General features: G+C 44.2%; 1 protein-coding gene across 2 annotated transcripts in view; it reads right to left on the bottom strand.

The window, feature by feature from the left end:
- Positions 1-861: 861 nt before the first annotated feature.
- P2RY14 (purinergic receptor P2Y14) overlaps positions 862-17146 on the bottom strand; it is a 123099-nt gene continuing 106814 nt past the window's right edge. For both annotated transcript variants that reach the window (XM_069727511.1, XM_069727510.1), the window contains one exon: positions 862-2337. In XM_069727511.1, the coding sequence (XP_069583612.1) occupies positions 918-1925 (1008 nt within the window). In that variant the 5' untranslated portion in view covers positions 1926-2337 and the 3' untranslated portion in view covers positions 862-917. The remainder of the gene's footprint in view (positions 2338-17146) is intronic.

Genomic DNA, 17146 nt, shown 5'->3' with positions numbered 1-17146 from the left:
CTATGGCATTGGCCAAGATTGCTAAGTGGTGTAATTTCTGGCTATGTCCAGCAGTTTCATCAACAAAAAAGGAGTTGTGGTGGGCAAGCATTGCCGCCTCCCCAATCTGGGCTGGCATTTCAGAGCAATGTTGTTGGCATCATGGTGGTTCCAGCAATGGGATCACCAGAAATCAGCAACTTATGGCCAATCTTGTTAAAAGCCAATAACTTACCCAATTGGGACTAACCTTTTAAAGGGACACTGTCACCTGAATTTGGAGGGAACAATCTTCAGCCATGGAGGCGGGGTTTTTGGGTGTTTGATTCACCCTTTCCTTACCCGCTGGCTGCATGCTGGCTGCAATATTGGATTGAAGTTCATTCTCTGTCCTCCATAGTACATGCCTGCACAAGGCAAGATTGCCTCCAAATTCAGGTGACAGTGTCCCTTTAAGTGCACATGTTGTGTTTTTGTCTCGTTTTTCTGTGCAGATGTGTCACAACACCTGAAAGGTTCCCTGATGCCTGCAAAGTGAATGAGAATCCTGAAGTCTCATGCATACGGTGCTTATTTGTGACTTGCTGATTTGGCACAGATTTCAATCTACAGATGTCAGCATTTTTGCTGCGGATTTCACCCATACTAATGAGGGGGGAAAATCTGCACTAATAATGCATGCTAAAATGCATCAAAAATGTATCAATAATGTGGCAAAAACATGGGTATTTTCCATCGCGTTTTTCCTGCCAAGAGATGCAGAAATTTCTGCACCAATTACATAATGTGTGAACATACCCTGCATGAAATATGTAAAGTCAAGAACATTTTACATATCCTTCATTTAACTGTAAACTGTCAATACAAAAGGAAAGCAATATAAATGTATCCTTGCTTGTATATGATACATTCCGGAGTTTTAAAACGTTTATTGAACTTTATAGAAATGCCGGCTGTGAGGTTGAAACTTTGCATGATGCTTTTTCTGTTTCTTGGGGCCTGTCCTCGATGCGCATCTTCTTAAATAGCGTTTGCCGGAAGGGTTGACACATGTAAAAATAAATGATTGGATCGAGGCAGACATTTGCTGCGGATAGAAGCAAAGTTACTTCTTTTACATAGTACAAGTTTTTCTTGTTTTGACAAGAATAGCTGTTTCCGGTCTGACTTATTGTGTATGGGATCCGACATAAGTGATATGGAACAAAGCAGATAAAGAATACAATCAAGATGCTATATATGTTGCGTGTGGACTTTCTGCCAGCATTGGAACCCCTTCTCAACTTCTGATGGGATTGGTATATTTTCCTTGAGATGGAAACATAAAAGATTACCAGTAAGAAAAAAACCAAGACAAATATTCCGATGCAGATGTAATTTGAAGCCTTATGCCACTTTAATCCCAGCTCACTTTTTAGCTGGGCACATGAAACTTTTGCCGTGGTTCCATATGGTTGGTCGGTTAGGATCATATTGGGGATTGAAATGAAAGCCATCATTGTCCACACCAGTGCCGATATGAGCTTACTGTAGAAAACACTCTGGAGCGAGGATGAGGCATTCAGTGGCCTCACAATTTTAAAATATCTATCAAATCCCAAAATGCCCAGGAACATTATTCCGATGTACATGTTCAGATAAAAGACAACCGCGGAATAGCGGCAAACGAACACACGCAACTCTTCGTTCCCAAATCCCGCATCGCTAATTATCTTCATTGGAAATGTAAGGACCATTAAATTATCAGCAATGACAATGTTTTTCAGGTAGACAATGAAGCTCCTGTTACTGGGAATGTAGCAGAATATCCATAGGTTGAGCCCATTTAGAAGTAGTCCCACAATGAAGACCAACGTGTACATGGTGGGCAGAACTTTGGTGACGACGTCCGCATTAGGATCACATTCAGAAGTATTTTCCTTCGGCTCTTCAGTGAGATTAATCATTTTTAATTTTTTGGATGGGTGTGTTTTATAATTGACTATTTGATTTGACCAATTACAAGATGTTGAGATATGATCAGGGATATCAATGTCTCTTGTTAATGGATTGTAATTAAATTTGTGAGCTTTCGCTTAAAAAGATGCAGCTAACAGGAAAACACACCAGAAAATTCAACGGCACAGTTATTTAGCAAATGCATTTTGTCTTATCTTCAGAGTGGGACTCCAGAGAAAATCCATTCTAGTTGGGGCAATTATCCATAGCCATCACTAAATGGACCAAAAGCTTCTTCTTTATGGGTAAAGCTGTTTAGATACCTTTATCAACCATCGGATGGGCTGAATCATTCTGTAGAGTAAAAGCTGTGACTTCATCGCCCACATGTAGCTCCTCTAAGTTTCCAGGAACAAACAGCTGCGGATATAAATGGAGTTTATATAGTTATTTTATGAATCATGTACGTCATTATCAACCATTATTCTATCATTATAATTCTCTATAATCAGGACAATATTGGGTCACATTTTGTATTTTTCATTTCTTTATGCTATACATAGGAAAATTACTTATCCAGGACTTTTCTATAACCATTGTCTGTGCAAGCTGTAAGAGACAAATGAAAAAGATAAGCAGAGCCTTACCTCACCTTTGTATTTTCATATTATTGAGCTTATTCTATACACACTTTGGTGTGGTCTGATTCTCACAGACTGTCAGAAAGGAGATGATGGAGAAACTTTTTTTTTCCTCCATGTACAAGAAAACCTGATGACACTTGGGCGGGCTACACTGTGATCAAATTCTGAGCAAACTCTTATTAAAATAATTGGAGTATACTAATGTCTGAATGATCCCTTGTCCTGGACATGATCTGGAGTTTCTGCATTAGGTCTTGACCAGAATTATATATATTTTTGCTTTCACATATGCAGCACCCCAGAGACCTGGTCGTTGCAGTAGTGTCGCTCTGCCACTAAGGGGAGTGATGGTACGTCTGATGGCACTAAAGGAGTCCACCTGACCAGGTATCACCAGCACACATTACACTTCACACTCCAGCCACTAGGGGGAGCAAAAGTTTCTATTTATTAGGCCACTCCTCACACTGGTAAAACTAGGGGTTGGATAGGAAGTTAGTAGAAGCTGACTGGGTTTTGTCCAGGCAACATCCCGTGGCAGGGGGTGTGGCGGGGAAGATTCAGGGGGGTCCCTGTCAGGCGTGGGAACCTGGCAGGTACCTAGCGACAAGGCAGAATGTTACGGAACCGCGCCTGCACTACCTTGCGGCGGTATCCTAAGAAAGGACACGAAGCGAAGGATATTGTGGACAGTGAGAAACGAGATCAAGCACAAAGGAGAGACAGTAAGAGTCGTGCCCGGAGAACGGCCATATCCTACTGAGGCAAGTAGCCGGTGCCCGGAACACCGAGGAAGTAACTGACTTTATGCCTTAGTTCAAATACCGCAGGACAGTTAATTATAGGTTGGCTGTCAACCTTACATCACCTAAGCAGATATAAGGGGCAACCGTGGAGAGGGGCGTCTCTAGGGTCCCGGAAGAGCTCCGAGCCTACCCGTCAAATGGGTGCGTCCTAGCCATAACAAACCTGGGGGACGGAGAATAGAAAGAAATAGAAAGAACTGGAACGAACGAGGATAGAAGTTGTGAGGACTATCCCAAATGCTCAGCAGGGAAGCACTACAACACACAGGCGCTAGTGGTAGGCAACGATATCCACCTGCAAAGGGAACTCTGGATGTGCCTTCGGACCGGCCGGTCTCAGACAACCCTGTTAACTGTGCTCTGGATTGAGGATCCTGAAGTCACCAGTAAAGAGGTAAAGAGACTGCAACCCTGTGCCCTCGTTATTGACTGCACCTCACACCATCACCATCTACATTACTGGGAAGCCCTGGGGACACACTTCACCTGTGGGAAGGTATACCATCCAGCTGCCATCACATCACCCCAGTGGGCCCCAAGCAGCGTCGGTCACCCTGACCGAACACCACAGGTGGCCTCACAAACCTTGAAAGACTCGTATCACCTTTCATTGGACGCCCCTTAGCAGGGTCGCTGACCGGGTCCAGCCACCGTGACATCCCCAGATCTTGTAGATTGTGAGCCTTCGCGGGCAGGGTCCTCTCTCCTCCTGTACCAGTTATGACTTGTATTGTTCAAGATTATTGTACTTGTTTTATTATGTATACCCCTCCTCACATGTAAAGCGCCATGGAATAAATGGCGCTATAATAATAAATACCGTATATACTCGAGTATAAGCCGAGATTTTCAGCCCAAATTTTTGGGCTGAAAGTGCCCCCCTCGGCTTATACTCGAGTCACGGTAGCGGTGGGGTCGGCGGGTGAGGGGGTGAGGGCGCTGAGGTATACTTACCTAGTCCCAGCGATCCTCGCGCTGTCCCTGCCGTCCCACGGGCTTCGGCGCTGCAGCTTCTTCCTCTCTTCAGCGGTCACGTGGGACCGCTCATTACAGAAATGAATAAGCGGCTCCACCTCCCATAGGGGCGGAGCCGCTTATTCATTTCTCTAATCAGCGGTGCCGGTGACCGCTGATAGAGAAAGAAGCTGCGGCACCGAAGACAGGAGGGGACAGCGCGAGGATTGCCAGGACTAGGTGAGTATGTTATATTCACCTGTCCTCGTTCCAGCCGCCGGGCGCCGCTCCATCTTCCCGGCGCCTCCATCTTCCCGGCGTCTCTGCTCTCTGACTGTTCAGGCAGAGGGCGCGATGACGCATACAGTGTGCGCGGCGCCCTCTGCCTGATCAGTCAGAGCAGAGACGCCGGGAAGATGGAGGCGCCGGAACGAGACGCCGGGAGCTGCAATCAAGGGAGGTGAGTATGTGTTTTTTTTTTCTTTATTGCGGCAGCGGCGGCACAAATTTATGTGGAACATCTATGGGGCACAGTGAACGGTGCAGAGCACCGTATATGGCACAGCACAGCTATGGGGCACAATGAACGGTGCAGAGCACCGTATATGGCACAGCACAGCTATGGGGCACAGTGAACGGTGCAGAGCACCGTATATGGCACAGCACAGCTATGGGGCACAGTGAACGGTGCAGAGCACCGTATATGGCACAGCACAGCTATGGGGCACAGTGAACGGTGCAGAGCACCGTATATGGCACAGCTAGGGGGGGCACAGTGAACGGTGCAGAGCACCGTATATGGCACAGCTAGGGGGGGCACAGTGAACGGTGCAGAGCACCGTATATGGCACAGCACAGCTATGGGGCACAGTGAACGGTGCAGAGCACCGTATATGGCACAGCACAGCTATGGGGCACAGTGAACGGTGCAGAGCACCGTATATGGCACAGCACAGCTATGGGGCACAGTGAACGGTGCAGAGCACCGTATATGGCACAGCACAGCTATGGGGCACAGTGAACGGTGCAGAGCACCGTATATGGCACAGCACAGCTATGGGGCACAGTGAACGGTGCAGAGCACCGTATATGGCACAGCACAGCTATGGGGCACAGTGAACGGTGCAGAGCACCGTATATGGCACAGCACAGCTATAGGGCACAGTGAACGGTGCAGAGCACCGTATATGGCACAGCACAGCTATGTATGGGGCACAGTGAACGGTGCAGAGCACCGTATATGGCACAGCACAGCTATGTATGGGGCACAGTGAACGGTGCAGAGCACCGTATATGGCACAGCACAGCTATGGGGCACAGTGAACGGTGCAGAGCACCGTATATGGCACAGCTATGGGGCACAGTGAACGGTGCAGAGCACCGTATATGGCACATCTATGGGGCACAATGAACGGTGCAGAGCACCGTATATGGCACAGCTAGGGGGCATAATGAACGGTGCAGAGCACTATATGGTTCACACCTATGGGGAAATATGAACGGTGCAGAGCACTATATGGCACAGCTATGGGGAAATAATGATCTATTTTTATTTTTGAAATTCACCGGTAAATGCTGCATTTCCACCCTAGGCTTATACTCGAGTCAATAAGTTTTCCCAGTTTTTTGTGGCAAAATTAGGGGGGTCGGCTTATACTCGGGTCGGCTTATACTCGAGTATATACGGTAATAATAATAATAATAATAACTGAGCCAGCAGAGGACCGGTACCGAGCAACCCGCGGCCCTGTGTCTGGGGGCGCTCCACATACTGTATACAAAAACTAAGTGGACACTAAATTGCATACAACTTCAGTTAATATTTGTTTGTTTTCATAGCAGGGTTTTAAGAGTAACCATATATTTCAAATTCATTTTAGAAGCAAATCAATAGTACACATGAAAACATTTAACTTTGTAGTATATCAGAGGAATCTGTTTTTTTCTTTTCTTGGACTGATCTTTCACTCTTAATTCTCGGGTAAAATCTGCATTTAGCGAAAACAGATTTTCCCATTACTGAGATAGGAGATGGCAGTTGGTGCTTTTAAAATTGAATGGAGAAAGAGGAGCAAGAGGCCGGCACAGACAACCTGCTGCAAGTTCTCTTGAAAAGATAGTTATAGTTCTCCATAGAATTTTTAATAGCACCCACTGCCATCTTCTATCTCAGTAATGAGAAAACTAGTGTACTGTTCACTGAAGACAGATTTGGTCTGTAAATTGTGAATTTTGAGGTCTAATGATCAGTTCAGGAGGAGAGAGAATATTTTTCTGATAAGATATTTAACAAAATTTCTTATTTTCACCTGTACTATCAAATTCTAAAAAAAACAAATTACAAATAAAACAACGGTTATTTTGTGAGTTCTCTGCCAACAATACAGGGGGGCCGATTCTATATTTTAGGTGCAATAATATTAATAATAATCTTTATTTATATAGCGGCAAATATTCTGAAGAACTTTACAAATCAGAGGTTCTTATACAACAGTCATTCGTAACATAGTTAAAGATAATATAATAAAGCAAAAATAATGGCGACCCTGCCCGTGAGAGCTTACGATCTACAATGAGGTGGGGGTGACACAGAGTGCTGGGGCTTATTTACAATGATGGTCCAGTCATCATGAGGGAATGGGGGATCGTTGAAGGTTGCACAACCATGTGGTAGTAGAATGCTGTAACCTTCCTTGCAATTTTAGGGCTACATTCCAGTAAAGGGAGTTGGGGAATTGGTCAAGAGTGATGGGGTCGTCAATGCCTGGAGATACAGACCCTCCTCCTCTTCAGTGCTTTTAGCATCATGTGTATATACCAATGTTATCCATTTCCAGATAACCATACCATATGATGCCTAATTACTATCATTTCTAAAATGTATTTTCATGCAGTTTGTTTGGATACAGAAGTACTGTAAATGTCTAGGAATAATGTAACTATGGTAAAAAATGTAATTAACTAGTGTCTTAAATCTCAGGGACATTGGCACCTAATTTTACGGCTTTCCCACCCAGCAGTCTCATGAAGTTTCCCATCACAAAATGTCTCTTGTTTTTGAAATGATTGCAGTATGTTTCATATAATGTTCGGTACAAATTCCTAGAGGAGTTTTGTTAATGAAATGTTAATATCCAATTTTAATGTAATAAATTTGTTTAAAAACTAAAAATACCACAATCTATCTCAGCAATACAAAAAACATTTATTTGGCATACGCTGTCAGTAATCTTCATGTGCACGCTAATCCCATGTGCTTTTGTTTTTCCTATTTTTTCTGCACTCTTAATTTTCTTTGCATTTTCACCATATGTTTAATTATAAAAAGAAAAGGCAGCAGAAAGCAAATAGTGGGGGCGTGGTTATGGAGTGAGAGGAAGAAGACGTGCTTTGGGAGAGCTCCCTAATATCCTTCTACCATCCTGCCTATTAGACCCCTTATATTTTTAAAATCCTGCGGCTGCCGAGACCCCTGGAGACGCAGAGGCTACTAGCCTCTGGAGAAGACTAGGGCGGTGACAGAGAGGTGCCGGTGAGGGAGGAAGATCGACGACGCGGAGGGCCCTGCATGTGACGGCGGCCATCTTCCAGGGGGACGCCTTGTCCACAAGAGACGCGGTGCTGCGGATATCTGCAGCCGGAATCTCTCCCTGATCTTCGGGAGGCACCGGGCGCCGGCAGGTGAGGACTGCGGGACTCCGAGGAGAGGAACGCACACCGGCGGTGGGGGCGGCTGTGAGCGGCGGCCATTACTAAAGCGCGCGCTCCTACAGCAGAGGACGTGGCGCAGCCCCATTATTATTACAGCGCGGCTGAGTAACACATACTGGTGCTCCATAGTTTAAGGGTCAGCGCGGAGTGAGCTCTGAAAGATTGAGCCCCGCGCTCCCGAATCAGCCACAACTCGGCCAGCTGTGTCTCCAATTGGAGATTACATAGGCCCCCTTGCTGATACCGCCACTGCCCTGGACATTCCCTATTGCAGGGACTACCATCAAACCCTCAGCCTACACCTCCTGGCAGTACATTGGTGCACCCCCTGGACATAGAGGCCCTCAATAATAACACCGTAAGCCATGTACAGCAGCCCTGGTGTGCCTGCAGGACACTGCTACAGATCTGATTTGGACCGCCTTGCTGTATCATTTGCCTGTTAGACATGCAGCGTACAAAAAGCACATCTGTAGCTGACAAGCTAAAAGAATTTGCTAGGAGTGATGCTCAGGACAGTGCAAGATCTCTTAGAAATAATTCCTCACAAGCACAGCGGGGGAAAAACCGCCTCTCTGATAATAATGATGAGGCTGAGCAAGATGAACTAACTCTTAAACAAGCATCTGCACAATTAATGCAAGCTATATCTCTGACTAGAACGTCCCTCTCTGAACAAATAGAGGACGTACACACTGAGGTGGGACGTCTGAGGCAAGACATGCAAGCCATGAAGGGACGTATGACGGAAGTGGAGACAAGGGTGTCTCAGGTAGAGGACACCATTAAACCTATGGAGGCCAAGTTGGCAAAAGTTGCTGGCTCTACAAATGCCTGGAAACAAAAGGCTGATGACCTTGAAAACAGAATGCGCCAAAATAATATTCGCATCATAGACCTACCGGAACGTACAGAAGGCCAGCAGCCTGAAAAATTCCTGGAGGATTGGCTTAAGTTGTCGTTGGGAGATGCGTTTTCTCCGATGTTCTCGGTGGAAAGAGCCCATAGAGTCCCCACCAAGTCTCTTCCTCCTGGGGCACCACCCAGACCTCTCCTGGCACGTATTCTCAATTGCAAAGACAGAGATGCTATCCTACGGTTGGCGCGACAAAAGAGTCCCATCAAGTTCAACGATGCTACAATCTCGATATTTCCAGACTTCTCCGTTGAACTCCAGAAACAACGGGCAAGATTTGTGGATGTTAAGAAGCAGCTCAGAGATAAAAACATTATCTACTCCATGATATACCCGGCGCGTCTCCGGGTTGTCAGCAACGGTTCCTCCCTGTTTTTCACTGACCCGTCAGAGGCAGCTGATTGGCTGCGTTCCCGTGGAATGTCTAGTGGAATAGAATCCTGATGTGTTTTCGGCTGATCAACGGTTATTTAGTTGCTGAATTGGAGCTCTCCCTGTGAGCGCTCAACGTACCAACAATACCGGACGCTGGAATCAGCGGGGGTATCCCCAGGTTTATTTGAAGACGGGAGTGCTGTTCTATGCTCCTGGATTGTTCGTTTTTTGTTAAGTTGTTGTTTTTCTATTTTGTTAGATTTAATCAGTTATCGTAGGTATTTGGGTAAGAGCCGCCACCAAAGCCTTTATGACCTCCCATGCGTAATTAGTGGTTTTCTCTCACCATCAGTACACACCATTTTTTTAATGACTGGGTATGGGGTCTGAGTTGATATGTATGACATGGAACATACGGGGTATTAAGTCACCCCGGAAGAAAATTAAGGTGTTCTCTCAAATCAGGCGATGTCATCCCCATATTGTGGTCCTGGTGGAGACGCATCTGACCAGAGATACAGCCAGAGGTGTACAGAAACCTTGGGTACAATGGTATGCTCACTCATTTCACACTAGCTACTCAAGAGGGGTATCATTATTAATACACAAAGATGTCCGATGGGAGGCCCGAGCGACTCGGCGGGATATAGAGGGGCGATTTGTCTTTGTCCATGCACTAATTAACTCCTGTGAATATGTCATATTATGCATATATAACCCCCCTCCAGCCAACACCTCAATACTTAAGATGGCAATGAGCTTTGCATTAAACTACCCTGACGCACATGTTATGTGTATGGGTGACTTCAACCTGTTTATGAACAGTAGTGTTGATAGAATACGTTTGGGAGATGGGTCGTCCGGGGAGCCCTTGTCTTCTTCTCCTTCCTCAGCCCCGACTCAGTTGGCACAGTTCATGGAGGGTAGCGGCTGGATAGACCTATGGAGGATCCATCGCCCTGGGGAGAGGGGATATACCTGCCACTCATCCACTAAAAGTTCCCTCTCTCGCATAGATTATATCTTCGGATCTGGTGATTTGGTGCGGTGGGTAGATAGTGTGGAACATGGTAATAGAGGAATCTCAGACCATAGTCCGGTCACACTTAGACTCGTGTTCGGGACATTGAATAACGGTAGAATATGGAAATTGAATCCCTTTTGGTGTAAACTAATAGGTTCAGATGATAGGACAGTTGACCAGTTAAACTGCTTCATTCAGTCCCACTCAGAACTTCAGAATATTAATTTATTTTGGGACACACTTAAGGCATATTTAAGGGGCTGTCTGTCTTCAACAATTTCATATATTAAAAGGGTAACATCGAGAGAGGACGACGAGATTGAGCAACGCTTGAGAAATGCTGAGGCAACATACACAGCTGACCAGACCAACGATAATAGGGTTGAGTGGTTGACTCTGCAAAGATTATACACCCAACACATAGACACTAAGTCTAAGCGAAAACTATTTTTCACACGACAATCGTACTTTGAAATGGGGAATCAGGCGGGGAAATTCCTGGCCTACTTGGTGCGTCAACATAACACATCTAATATGATATTACAAATTCGCTCACCAGACGGCTCATTGAATTCCACTACTGAGGGAATACTCCAATGTTTTTATGACTATTATAAGGGGCTATATGAATCTAAGAGCGGTTTTGATGTTTCCGATTGTCTAAGATATTTGTCCGATATAACATTCCCTGCACTAAGCTCCGCCCAGCAGACTTTTATGGACGCTGAATTTACTCTGGAGGAAGTGGAACAAGCTATAACGGATATGGCCTCCGGGAAGGCCCCTGGACCAGATGGCTTTCCTATAGAGCTGTATAGGAAATACCGGGAGATACTGGCTCCGCTTTTATTGAAAGTATTTAAAGAGATATGGAGGGCAGGGTGTCTACCTGATACTTTTTATGAAGCACATATTATTGTACTTAAGAAGGAGGGGAAAGATCCTTTGGAATGTGGGTCCTACCGTCCCATATCCCTGGTAAACGTGGATTATAAGATTTTTGCTAAAATACTGGCTACCAGGTTGAACTCCATCATATTAGATATTGTACACCCAGATCAAACTGGCTTTATGCCCGGTAAGAGCACCTCTATAAATATTAGGCGGGTCCAGTCGGTGATTCAGTATAGCTCTTTGCTGCCAGATAATAGCTGGGCACTGGCGTCGTTAGACGCAGCCAAGGCGTTCGACTCTCTTGAATGGCCCTTTTTGTCCGCCTGTCTACAGAAATATGGCTTTGGGGAGAAATTTTTGAAGTGGGTTGGTGTGCTATATCTGAAACCCAAGGCCCGTATAGTTGTTAACGGCTCCATCTCTGAACCACTCTCACTATATAGGGGAACTCGTCAAGGGTGCCCCCTTTCCCCAGCCCTATTTGCTTTAGCAATAGAAGCATTAGCTATACGTTTGCGTTCAACCCCCGGTATTGATGGTATTAAAATAGCGGACCGCACGGATATCGTTGGTTTATATGCTGACGACATGATAATATTCATGGATAAGACAGAAGAAACATTACCAAGGGTAATTGCTACCATAGATAAATTTAGTGGGTTCTCAGGTCTATATATTAATTGGGATAAATCTGCCCTACTACCTCTATCTCAGCTCCCAGCACCTAATCTTAGTACTCTCTCTTTATTGCCAATAGTGTCTAAATTTAAGTACTTGGGTATTTACATGTCCCAGCACAGTGAGTTGGACTTACAGCTTAACGTTTTCCCCCTGTTGGAATATACTAAATTGAAATTTGCATCTTGGAGTAGGCTTCCGCTATCTGTAGCAGGCCGCATTAATCTCATTAAAATGATTTTGCTTCCTAAATTCAATTATTGTCTTCAACATAGTGCAGTAACTATACCAAAATTTTTCTTCACCAGTCTAAATTCTCATGTTACCTCATTCGTATGGGGGAAGGGTAGGCCCAAGCTTAAACTGGCCACTTTACAAAGACCTAAGCGGGAGGGAGGCGCGGCATTACCAGATTTTTTGCTATACTATCTAGCGGGACAGGCTAAAGCACTATGTAAATGGATGCCTCATAACTATCTCCCCAATTCTGAAAGCCACTTAGTTAGCTCTGTCGGTGCTGGATGCCCGCTGGGTCTTCTAGAATCGGGGAAAATAGACGCTCCCTGTCTGCTACCCATGATTCGTTTGGCGCGGTCCACTTGGAACAAAATTAAAAAAATTACTGGATTTGGGGACATTGTAGCAGAGATGCCTCTATGGGATAATGGTTATTTCCCGACACTGATGAATCACCCATCTACAAAATTTTGGGTTTCTCGTGGGATTTTCTTGATCGGAGACTTATATGATCAGGGTTTTTTTGTGTCCTTTGAACAACTACAAAATAAGTGTGATCTTCCAAGGTCTCAATTTTTTCGATATCTGCAGCTCAGATCTGCCGTTCAGTCATTTGTCAGGAATGAGGGGATGAACCGTAACATTTCATCTTTACCTTTGATAGGTATTCTTAAGTCGCAGGGACCTCAAGGTCTTATTTCGTCCCTATACACATATCTGCTATCAGCGGGGACGAACTCTGTTGTGGACTCGGTAAGGGGCAAATGGGGAGGACTCATTCCTGACATGCAAAACGAGGAATGGGAGGATATTTTGGAATCCCCTCAGAGTATCCCCATCAGTCAACAATCAGATGACCCAATTATACATAATCCACCAGTCATACTTGACTCCGTTGAGACTTTGTCGGATGGGTCGATACCCGACGTCGGAATGTTTGCGTTGCCACTCTCCTGACGCGGATTTTATACATATGATATGGCAGTGCCCAATAGTTTCTCATTACTGGAGGGAGGTGGCGTCACTATTAACTTCAGTATTGTCAATTCCAATTCCTCCTGAACCCTTAATTTGCTTATTTGGAGTGTGGGATGAGGGGGCCTGGGAACATTATACTGGGATTTTTTTACGTGAAACACTCTTTCTGGCAAGGAAGTTACTAGCTCTGAGGTGGATGGGAAACTCGCCCCCCTCCGTTAGGTCCTGGATTGAGCTGGTAAATGCAGTTATCCCCTATGAGCGTACTCTTTATCAAAATAGAGGTTGTCCGCGTAAATTTAGTAAAATCTGGGATAAATGAAATGCCTCACATCTTACTTTGTGACCTGACTGATTGAGAGAAATGTGGTATACATGGTTCTTTGATCCGTAAATATTGCGTAATGGGAAAGGGAAAAAGTTTAAATAATAATGTATTCAACTTTTGTTAAGTGGCGGCTTAGTAGTTTTGGAGGCTTAGTTTGGTTATAGTTTAGGAACCCTATGTTCTGACTGTTGTATAACTTAACACATATGTTTTCTTTATGTAAAATAATTGGCATATGTATATTTTGTCTTTCTCAATTCCTGTAAATGCAACCATACAAATTAACGACAAGGACAAATATGTATGCTGTAATTTTATTCTGTGTCTAATAAATAAACGAATTTAAAAAAAAAAAGAAAGCAAATAGTGCTGGCGTTCAATACAAGCTGGATACAGACATAGCAAAGGTTATCATGACTCATAACTAGTGTTGAGCGATATTTGAAAGTATCGGTATCGGATGGTATCGGCCGATATCCGAAAAATATCGGATATCGCCGATACCGATATCCGATACCAATACAAGTCAATGGGACGCAAATATCGGAAGGTATCCTCTATGGTTCCCAGGGTCTGAAGGAGAGGAAACTCTCCTTCAGGCCCTGGGATCCATATTGATGTTTAAAATAAAGAATAAAAATAAAAAATATTGATATACTTACCCTCGGACGCGCCCTGGTTGTAACCGCTGCAACCGCCATGATTCCCTTCCTAAGAATGAGCGCATTAAGGACCTTCGATGATGTCGCGGCTTGTGATTGGTCACGCGAGCGGTCCGCTCGTGAGACCAATCACAAGCCGCGACATCATCGAAGGTCCTTCACGCGCTCATTCTTAGGAACAGAAGCATGACGGTTGCAGCGGTTACAACCAGGGCGCGTCCGGGGGTAAGTATATCAATATTTTTTATTCTTATTCTTTATTTTACACGTGATTCTTTTTCCCGATACCGATTCCCGATATTGCAAAAATATCGGAACTCGGTATCGGAATTCCGATACCGCAAATATCGGCCGATACCCGATACTTGCGGTATCGGAATGCTCAACACTACTCATAACACACCATCCTGATAAGTTATTGACTGATGTCAAGTTAGGTGTCAAATGATACTTTTTTGTGTTGTGATTATATCCCTGTGCAGTGTTATCTGTGTCAATTTAACCCCTATCTGACATCTGACGTAATAATCCGTCCATGTGCCTTGGGGAAATTTGTCCAGGGATGGATTATTACGTAATTTCAGATGCCCGCGCACACGGGTGGTGTGTGGGCGATCGCCTCCTGTTGTCAGCTGATTCTGACAGCTGACACCCGGAACTAAGTGCCAGGAGTGGTCACTCAGTGCTCCCGGCACTTTAACGCCCGAAATGCTGTGATCGAAGGAGATTAGTGGAAATCTGTGCTTTGGTCTGATGAGTCCAAATTTGAGATCTTTGGTTCCAACCACCGTGTCTTTGTGTGATGCAGAAAAGGTGAACGGATAGACTCTACATGCCTGGTTCCCACCGTGAAGCATGGAGGAGGAGATGTGATGGTGTGGGGGTGCTTTGCTGGTGACATCGTTGGGGATTTATTGAAAATTGAAGGCATACTGAACCACAGCATCTTGCAGAGGCATGCTATTCCATCCCTTTTGCATTGAGTTGGACAATCATTTATTTTTCAACAGGACAATGAGCCCAAGCACACCTCCAGGCTGTGTAAGGGCTATTTGACCAAGAAGGAGAGTCATGGGTGCTACACCAGATGACCTGGCCTACACATTCACCAGACTTGAACCCAATCGAGATGGTTTGGGGTGAGCTGGACCGCAGAGTGAAGGCAAAAGGGTCAACAAGTGCTAAGCATCTCTGGGAACTCCTTCAAGATTGTTGGAAGACCATTCCCGGTGACTACTTCTTGAAGCTTATCAAGAGAATGCCAAGAGTGTGCAAAGCAGTCATCAAAGCAAAAGGTGGCTACTTTGAAGAAACTAGAATATAAGACATAATTTCTGTTGTTTCACACTTTTTGTTAAGTATATAATTCCACATGTGTTAATTCATAGTTTTGATGCCTTCAGTGTGAATGTACAATTTTGATAGTCATGAAAATGCAGAAAAATCTTTAAATGAGAAGGTGTGTCCAAACCTTTGGTCTGTACTGTATATATCAAAAAATCAAAAATAATAATAAAAAAATCAAAATATATTGTTTCTATAACTAAATATTTGAATGAAAAAAATATAAAAAATTAAAGTACACATATTTGGTATCGCCGCATCCGCAATGACCCGACCTACAAAACTGTCCCAGTAGTTAACCTCTTTAGTGAACACAATGAAAAATAAATAAAAAACAAGGCAAAAAACAATGCTTTATCATCATACCACCGAACAAAATGTGGAATAAAACGCAATAAAAAAACAGATATAGATAAATAAGGTACGGCTGAAAACAGAGCTCTCAAAATAAAGCAAAGCAAAAATAACTATTTTGTCTATAAAATAGGTTTTTATTGTGTAAACATGCCAAAACATAAAAAAATATATACATGAGGTATCGCTGTACTAACCCAAAGAATAAAACTGCCTTATCAATTTTGCCACACACGGAACGGCATAAACCCCCCAAAAAAATCCTGAATTGCTGTTTTTTGTTCATTCTGCCTCCCAAAAATCAGAATAAAAAGCGAACATAAAATGTCATGTGCCCAAAAATGGTACCAGTAAAAACAGCAACTTGTCCCGCAAAAAACAAGCCCTCATATGACGGTGTGCAAAAATATCGAAAAATTATAGCTCTCAAAATATGGTGATGCAAAAACTATTTTTTGCAATAAAATCGTCTTCTAGTGTGTGACAGCTGCCAATCATAAAAAACCCGCTATAAATCTGGTATCGCTGTAATCGCACCGACCGAAAGAATAAAGTCACCTAATCACTTATACCTCTCAAAGAACAGCGTAAAAAAGAAATAAAAACAATTCTTCATCTGCTGTAAATTTTTTTCATTCTGCCTCCCAAAGATCGCAGTAAGGCTCGGTGCACATTTATCTTGCGCTCTGCGCTGAGTGCTTACATCGGGATTTCCATGTAGATCTTTGAAATATATGATTCAGACAGAACCTCTGGCAGAAGATTCCCTATAATGAGACAGATGGAGGCACTGTGGACACCATCTGACCTGTGATCCGGTGGTGTCCGTCGTTTTAGGAATGCATAAAAATGCCATAGGCCACAGTTTTGTGCACTTCTGAAAAGGACACCGCTGAACAGGGGCCAGACGGAGTCCAGAGTAACTCTGCTGCCTCATTATAGTGAAATAGTGAAAACCCTCAGGGGTTTCATCTGAATCATGTCACTCAGAGATTTAGATGGAAGCCCGAAAGTAAGCAGTCAGCGTAGAGCGGTGGATAAATGTGATCCCAAAAGTTATGTAAAATGTTTCAAATGAAAGCTTCAACACAATCCTCAAAAAAGCAAGTCCCCACTCAGGTCTGTCATCTGTTAATCGAATTCTAGGTGGCTTCCACGTTACTGGTAGTACAAAGGCTCTGGAAAAGTGAAATTGTTCCTCACCCGCCAAAAGAAATTCTGTAAATTCTCCACTCTCAAATCCAAATGCCCCCTCCCTTCTAAGACCCACAGTGTACCTAAACCAAATATTGCATCCATGTTTTGGCATTTCTGAAGCAATGAG

Source organism: Ranitomeya imitator, chromosome 5 (assembly GCF_032444005.1).
Source record: "Ranitomeya imitator isolate aRanImi1 chromosome 5, aRanImi1.pri, whole genome shotgun sequence".
Lineage (NCBI taxonomy): Eukaryota > Metazoa > Chordata > Amphibia > Anura > Dendrobatidae > Ranitomeya > Ranitomeya imitator.
The sequence above is the reverse complement of the archived record's forward strand: the minus strand, read 5'-3'. Positions and strand labels throughout refer to the sequence as shown.